Raw genomic sequence first — 8,960 nt, forward strand, 5'->3', positions numbered from 1 at the left:
CTGTGGCCAGATGGTGGTGAAGCAAGGAAACCCTTTGTGTAAATGAAGCACACATGTGAAAGTGCTTCTGTAATGTAATCATTGAGACCGGAAGGGTTCATACTGTGTCTGAAAAGAGACAATAGAGACTGGATATATCAACATTGCAGAAATCGAGTTCATTTGTGATTCAGCCCCTTTGACTATGGTTGTCATGAAAACTTCCTACTTTGATCAGCAGAGGGTGGAGAGAAAAATCTTCTAAAGGTCCAAGGATGCAGCACTGTTGTTTACTGTGCACTTGGCTTCAGTTCACGCCCCCTTCCGGAAGAAGCAACAGAGATAGGAGCATCTTGCACCTTGACCTGTCTAGACGGGAGAGAAGTTTTTTGTCCCCGTTACCAAGGGCGAGGAGTGCTCTTTGACCCTGGGAGCACTAGCTGTTGAGACTCTCACTAAGTATGTAGGTAGTGTCTAAATGTTTCTGCTGAATTCTTGCTTAATTCTGAAGGAAAGGGAATGGACAAAGACATGGACCAGCTGTTCGAAAATAAAGCTGAAATAGTAGAACCTGGGAGAAGTTAAATTTTGTAAGCTATTATTTTCTTCACAAAACCCCTGGGAGGTATTAAACAGCTGCATCTGAGTTGACGAACAGCAACTAAGGCAGACCAAGTGAAAGCAAAAGACTTTCTAGAACTCTACTTCAACTACAGAAACAAAGTACTTAAGAAATCTTTCATGGTTATGTCGATAAAATATCAACTGTAGTCTATGGTCTCTGTTTATTTGCTGCATGGTATATGTCTTTTTGAATGACAATATGTTTACAAATTAAAATCTGATAACTGCATACTAGAATTGGTTCAGTGTAAAAGGGATGTTTTATGCAAGAGTAAATGTTTTATTTTTCAGTGTCACCTTAGCTTTAGCTGACATTTTTAATTATGTATGTAATATAATATGGGTCAACAGTTATGCAGATTAAGAGATATGCACTGATTTTTTTCTCTGTCTATGACCCATCTATCTATAGAGGTACAATCTCTTAAAGTTATTTTTGGTAATATGTATAATAAGAAAAGAAAATTCCATTTTCCTCCCCCAATAGGTTCCTTTAGCAAAGTCAGAGACCTACTTAACGGAAGTATTGGAAAATATATGTGATAGAATGAATGATTACCAACTGCAAGTGGATCCTCAAACCCAAAAAAGGACATTCAAGAGATTTGCTCCAGGAAAGATGAGAAAATCTATGCAGATTTTAAAAAATTCTATTTTTATTCTGATGCTTACAAACCTCTGAAATTTGCGGTAAGCTAACATAACAAATTGGTAACATTGTATGTTAAGTATTACTAGTGTATACTCTTTACTGTATGATAAATATAGCTTCAAGTACTAAATTCGTGCCTACAGTAAATTGTTTTAATAATAACATATTCTAATATGCTCTGTTTTTGCCTGTCACAGTATCGCGTTAAGTGTTTTAAAATAATAATGTGGTTTATAATGTTATTTAGAAACAGATGGCATTTTAGTTGCAAGAATTACCCATGGATTATACTGTGTGTTCTCAGTTTACATGTTACAAATTTCCCAAACTGGAACAATTCAAATTATGTTTTACTTGGGGAATTTTTGTAAGTGATTAAATACAAATCAGTGTTACTAAGGAAGGATCTTTGTTAATTTCTGTGCAGGAAATAGGGAGTTATGGTGTTGGGTAAAAATCCAAATGAATACTACTGTAATTTTAATATTTATAGTTGGATTAAAGAAGGAGGAGGGCTGTCATCTTTTCTTTAGGCCTTGTTGAATGGAGACAAATTTCTGTGAGCTAATTCAAGAATGCTAGCTTAGGCTGAGCTAAACAAATGTTTAGGTGGCAGTTTCATCATATCATTTTGTTTTGTTTATTCATTAAGTATCTTTCTAGTGTCAGGAAACACACAATATAGAAAAGAGTGTATAGGGCAGTGATATGCTGGATATGATTCCACATGTACTCAATTTACCACAAAAGCAATGTTGTGAGACTATTAAATCCATGAAATTAAGCCAGCGTGCACATTTAGTGACTTGCATTTTCACTGAGAAGTAAAGGTAATGGCTGAGTTTCAAAGATGTTGAGTGCTGTGAAATGTTGACTTAAAACAGCTTAAAAATTGTATTCTTGCAATGGCACATTCTAGAGCTAATTTTTCGAGAAATACAAGAGGTGTTTTTTTTTTTTTTGGTAGTGGAGTTATGACTTCTTTATTTAAATCAGAGTTTTCCTTAGTGTATTTTTTTTTAATTGCAATCCATTTCATGGGGCTTCTACCCTTGTTTAATGATTAAACCATAGTCTGGGCTTTTGGGAAAGTACTTTATGTCCTTCGTAATATGTGCTCAGGATTGCCAAAAGATAACTGTAGATAATACAGCTCTTCAGAACAAAACGTCTCTTTAGACACACTCCACCAAGACTCTGCCTCAGCAGTAGTGTTGAACCCTGTTCAAAACATCAGAAATCCATCTTCTATAAGTGAAGTCAAATTACTGATAGTCTTTAAAATGTTTACAACATTGAAAAGAGACCACTTGGTAGATTACTGTCAATTTTGTTATCTATAGTGAAATCAAAGATGCATTAGTTTGATCAAAGAGCTTTATTTATCTGCATGTTGTGAATACTAGTGTAATAACATGAAATGGATTATTATTTAATTTAACTTTTGAGTGACTGTTCTTTGAGTATAGAGACTGACATTGAAAGGGGTTCTTTCAAAAGCAAGTAAAATGTGACCTGTAAGTGATTTCTTCTCCTAGTTAGTGTATTTTTAAAAAGACAACCAGACAGAGCATATAGTTAAATCTTAAGGAATATTTTGCACTGTAATTTTTCTGAAAATTAACAGTCAATCATTTGTTTGTACAAACAGGAAGTGCAAACCAAAATAAGGTTCCCCTTTCCACTGTATTTCTTTACAGTTCTGGTTTAGCAATCTTGTTTATTTCTTTGCTGGAGTGGTACTGTCTGTGTGTGTATGTGCATGTATATATAATATATATGGTCCTGTTTTATTCTTACAGTGTGAAAATATTATAGAAGAGTATGAAGATGAAATGTTCTCACTTATCGCCCAGGAGGCAGACTATCTAGCTGACAAGCTGTGCAGTGAAAAATCAGGTACTGTGTCTGATGTAACATGTGCTCTCTCTACAGCATTTTTTTCTCCCTCCCCCCACCCCGAAACCTAGTGTACTGCTCTGGGTGCAACAAACCACCTTGGAGGGGAAGTGTTACCTGCATAAACAACAGCACTACATAACTAGCTTAAAAATGGTTCGTTTAAAAGAAAGATTTTAACATCTGTTTTTAATTCTTTTGCACATTTTAACGTAGCATAATTTCAGCACTCCACATGTAATGAAGTGTGTTTTTCTTCTAGTGTTACACGGCCAGCACATTTTTACTCTGTGTATTTGTTTTGCCACCCCAAAGCAAGAAATGAAAATAACCTCTTGCAATAAAACAGAGGTGTGGGGGGAGGCTTTTTTTTAAAGTTTAGTTGTTTATTGCTCATAGTTCATGTTACAAGCGAGAATTAACATGCAGCTATCAATTTGTGAACAGAACTCTTCATTGAGATCAGTGAAGAGTTCTGTTTAAAACTTTAAAACTGCTGGCATGCTATAGATGTTTGTTAGAAAAAATGCATTTAAATATATTGGTATTCCTATGTCAAATATATTCCTCTCAAAAATGTAATGCCTCTTAGAACTTTGAAACTAGGAAAAAATGCCTTGATAAATGACATTTAGTTTATTTATTACGAGAATTCATACATGATGCTATTTGTTAGTCATGTTTTCAATGGGATTTTATTTTATGCAATCATTTTTAAAACCAAGAAGCACATCACTGACTGCACTTAATATCATAAAATTATAAACGTGGTGGGACCATCCTTTTGGGATGTGCTTTTTATAGTGAAAAGTGATAGAATATGCATTGAAATATTGATCTCAGAATCAATGTTTGTAATATTAGTATGTGTTTTAAGGTTCAAAGTCTTCAATATGTAGCACATACAGTAAAAGTGCTAAAGTTGATTTGATAGAAGTTAAAGGAAATAAGTATATAGAATTTGTTCATGTTAGTATGTATTTTAACAAATGCTGAAAAAGTTTGATCTAGAGGACTGGAAAAATCCATTATTATAAAGTTTAAAGTTCTTTTTATCAGCTATGCAGATAAATCATTTAAAAAATGGAACTTTCCAAAAATGTTTCAATTTTTTAAAAAAATAATGTATGCTCTGGTTATAGAGCTATATTTGGGCTTAATAATCAGTAGATGAAGAGATTAGCACAAATCATTCTCAAAACACCACAGCTCCTTCAAAACGCACAGTATGGTTTTTGCTGTTCTGCTTGTTAAAGAAAAAGGCAATTCAAAGGTAAAAATAAAGACATAGAAAGCACAGTGCAGAAAAGCAATCATGAATATACTTTTCGTAAACGAATAAATTGGGTAGCTTTCTTCACCTTGCTGGCTGTTGTCACAATTGCCTGTAAACCTGGTGTAAAATAACTTGCTGTTTTGTACACCTTAGATAATAGGCCAAGTTACACAGAAATTATTTATGCTAAAGAGCAAGCTATTGAAATCTCTTTCTTCATTAACAAGATGTCCTCATTTTTTTTTATAATCATTTTGTTGGGCTTCAGCTCAGCTGTATGACCATATTTTCTGCGCATATTCATTCAACATTATAACTTTGATAAAACAATTCCCTAATTTACAGTGGAGAAGATTCTCATTGTTACGTGTTAGTGTTACTCACATGAGCATCCCCATTGAAGTAGGTGACAGTTTACATGAGTAGGGAGAGCAGCTCTTGGAACTTGCGTGACTGAGGCAAAATCAAAAATTCTTTGCAGAAGGGGAAAAAGTTTAGTACTTCCTCTTACCAGCAATTAGCACAGACAAATAAGGTGCCATTTAATAAACAAAACAATGCAAATAGTTGCCACTGCAAATTCAAGTAGCTGCAAAAACCATAGTCACACTAAAAAGAAAACCTCTCTAACACTGTGAAGAAATGCAGAGGGAAATAAATTAATCTGCCATTCTTTGTATGATCTGATTTTACAAGGAAAAAAAGTCATTATGTTAAAGGGAAAAGATAATAGATTACTCATAAGAAGACTTTTTTAAAAAAGGCCACTATGCACAATTTTTAAAATTAATTAATATAATAAGCCATGAAAAGGGATAAAAAGACATTTATTAAACACCAGTGAAGTTCAGTGAAAGCAAGATGCCACAAATAATCTTGTGGCTACAGCTGGTTGAGGAAAAGTATGGTACCTGAGTGGTGGGAAAATGTCTGTCTGAATTTTCCATGGAATTTGGCATCAAACTCCCGAGAAAATGGAAATTGCAATTCTCTGAAAAGCATTGTGTTAAGATGTGTGCCAAGTATAAAACATTTATATGTAACTTACCAAGAAGTACAGTTGATAAGAACTAAAAGTGCCTTTTGTAATATTTTGTCTATATTACAATGGTATACTTCATTAATATGTTAAATTAAAGCAATATTATAGACATGTTCTTACTGTCAACTTTCGGCGCTTTGCATCCGTAGTTGTATGTGTGCATTCAAGATACCATTTTAAAGTTTGTGGGGGCAAAAATTATCATACCAGAGTGACCAAAGTGGACACAACTTTATATAAAGTTTTGCTATGGGCAAATAATTGATTTTGCTGCTATGCATTTCATCTTAAAGGAAAATCAAAATAGTCGGTTTAATCTCCATAATGTTAATTTGTTGAAAGCAAAGGACGTGAATGTGACTTATGCTGGTAACCTATAACAAACGTCCTATTATCAGTATAATAAATATATCCCTTCTAATCCATGCTAAGGTAAAATATTAAAGGGCACAATATCCTCTCCATGCATAAACATGATGCTAATGGGAGTCATGTGCACACTGAGAAGAAACTACCCACAAGACATGTTTAGTACTTCTTTTTTTAGTCGCATCTCTATTCTAGATGTTATATACATGTTCATAATACACTGGTGTTTCTTGTTTGATTAAAGAATGGAAAAACTTCAGTGAAGTGTTTTAGAAAGATCAAACTGTTTGATATTTGTAACCATAGATCAGTTTTCTGTCACATGTATCCTTTGATCACACAAAAAACTCTCTGCTACCCATTCCATAGACAAGCAACCAAAAGTGCTGAGACATGCCTTTAGATGTTCTACAATTTTTCACATGCCCAGGAGTCTAGGAATTAGTTCTCAAACATATTATCTTTTTTTTTTCAAGCTACAAACAGGAAGGTCAAATTTCCAGTTTGACCAATAAAATGATAAAGTATTTGATAAATAAAATCAGACTGATGTATCCTGAATTAAAAACTGTTGTCCAAAAGTTTTCATCCCCCCACCCCATGATAATTGTGGAACACTGGCATATCAGTTGTTTCTAATTCAAATTTTGTATTGAATTACGATAAAGTGCATTTAGACCAATGAGAAGTAGGAAACCAGCCAACAGTGGATTATATTAATGCATAGTTTAGTGTCAGTTGTTTTATCAGTGGAAAACAATACAAGCACTAGGAGTGAAAGCTATAATTAACGTAACAGTGAGACTTCTATTACAATCCTTTTTTTACGTGCTCATAACTCTGCAAAATTATTCTTTTTGGCGGAAGTTTTCCATTCTTGGTCTCATCCCAAAGGTGATTTTTAATTATTCATTTACTAATTATGAAATTTTGAGCAGATTCTATTCACCCATTTTTGAGTTATGCAAGGATGGGGGGGGACCCTTTTCTACTGTAAAAAGACTTTTTCTGCAATTGTATTACTCAAACAGTTGTGTTTTGCAAGTTGATACTTTCTAGGTTGCTAGTTCTCACTGAGAACTAATCTCCAGGACAGTTTGCCAAAGCTAAAAAATATAACAGTTATAAGCAAAGAAAATACCTGTTTTGTGTATGTGTGGCATGTTAAATTTCTACTAAGTTAAGTATTATGATACCATTTACTGGGTTATGAAATAAAGCACATTCATTTGTTATATAGATGTGGTATTTTGTTGATATTTCACTGTGGAATTCCGTAGTTTCACTGATTTTTTTGTTTTGTTTTGTTTTGACCATGCAGCTATGGAAATTCACAGTCAATACAAAGACTTGTGTTTTAGGCTCCTTTCCTGCAATGGAATCTGTTAGCACAGACTTCAGTAAGACTTTACAGGGATAGCAGGGTACATGCTGGGAAGTCTCATTACAGAATTGGGGCCACAATTTCCTTTTACTTTTTTAAAAAAATTAATTCAATAATAAAATCCCAAACCATATTTTAATGTAGACCTTAAGGTTACAATTAAACACTCAGAAGTCAGGCAATACACAAATTAAATTTCATATTAACCCGAACTCTTCACATTGCATAATAGTGAGTATTTTCTATCACTACTAATGTTGCTAAATGTAACTTTAGGACATAATATGCCCAGTTCTACCCTCAGAGATCCACACATAACTCCAGTCAACTTCAGCGAGTGCGTGGAAATGTCTGAAGAACGGATTGAAACCCGTGTGTGCAATGTGCTTACATTAAGGTCACTTTGGAAACCTTGGGCGTTTCCTGAGTTTGAAGTGTTTAAATATGTATTTCAGTAAAATATGCCTCTATTTTTGTGATGTGATAATTAAGGAATCTGTATTGCATGGCTCATAATGGGATAACGGTTGAATTAAAATGAACACACAGATTATTTCATAGCATTTAAAACATTTTACAAAGATGCCACACCACATGCGTTTGGATAGATCTGATTCATACCATGTAACAGTAGGGTTGGCCCCTAAAATACTTTAACTTAACATATCTGAAAACCAGGGGGCAATGACTGGTAGTTTTAGAGTACTTTTAAAAGGGCCTGGTTGCTCTGTGTTAAAGAGGAGTGGATCATCAGTATCCAGGAAAAATACAGGCTTGGTATCAAAGCCTCAGTATTATGCTTCAGACACCCACTTGTCACTGGTTTATTATTATTTATTCAAAAGTTATGTGCTTTTAACAAAATGTAACTGTTTAAAACATTAGTAATGTTATGTAACCTTTTCCCCCCTCAGGTCTTTGTAAAGAATCTGCTACTCACACTGAGCTATAGCATCGACTAAACTATGAATTTTACAGAGTGAAGTAAGATGACAACCACAAAAAAATCTTCCTGTGTAATCAAATAGTGATTCTCTGCCCTTTTTGCCCCTGTAATATCTTTTGTTTTTTTACATTTATATTTTTAGATGTGCATCAATTCCTGTTTGTTTAATTTTTTTATGTTTTCATATTAAAATATTTATACTGAAGTTTGCATGGTTTTGGCAAGATCTTAGGTTTAACATGTAATTAACTATTGACCGATTCTATAGGTAAAACAATTGACTTCTCAAGATATTCATGGCAGGTGTGTTAATTTTGACAAAACCAATGTCTAATCATAAAAAAAAATGTACTATTTGAGTGTGAAAAATTATGGCTTTTGTTTAACTAAAACAAATACTTAATACAATTTAAGAAACCTATTACTGTTCTTGTGCATTTGTCCTTTGTTTTAACAAATGGTTGATTCCAATGTACTTCCAAATATACATGAACAAATTTTACTACAAAATAGTTTTGAGTACCTGTTAGCTTTATATTCTCTCTATGGATGAAAGTGAGACTCTTTCCAAATATTTATCCTTTCCCTTATAAATTATATAAGTTAATGAAACACACATGATTTCTTTAAAACAAGCCGTTCCCTTAAAATTTCCAACCCTAAGTTTCAAAACTTTATGTACAATGAAAAGTTGAACAAACACTGAAATATTTAATCTGGTGGCAAAGCACTACTGATACATGCTGTAAGTGTTCAGAAAGGCTGCAATCAAAAGATATTAAAAAGTGA

The 8,960-nt window shown here is 33.5% G+C and overlaps 1 protein-coding gene across 1 annotated transcript; it reads left to right on the top strand.

Moving 5' to 3' along the window:
• The first annotated feature begins 231 nt into the window (after positions 1-231).
• CNPY1 (canopy FGF signaling regulator 1) lies at positions 232-8,525 on the top strand. The gene is given in 5 exon segments (XM_084621722.1): positions 232-442; positions 1,091-1,214; positions 1,217-1,293; positions 3,058-3,154; positions 8,140-8,525. Coding segments are annotated over 4 exon segments (276 nt in total). The 5' UTR covers positions 232-442; positions 1,091-1,150; the 3' UTR covers positions 8,178-8,525.
• Positions 8,526-8,960: the final 435 nt, after the last annotated feature.

The sequence above is a fragment of the Lepidochelys olivacea genome (genome assembly GCF_965140295.1).
Source record: "Lepidochelys olivacea isolate rLepOli2 genome assembly, chromosome: 2".
In the NCBI taxonomy this organism is placed as follows: Eukaryota; Metazoa; Chordata; order Testudines; family Cheloniidae; genus Lepidochelys; species Lepidochelys olivacea.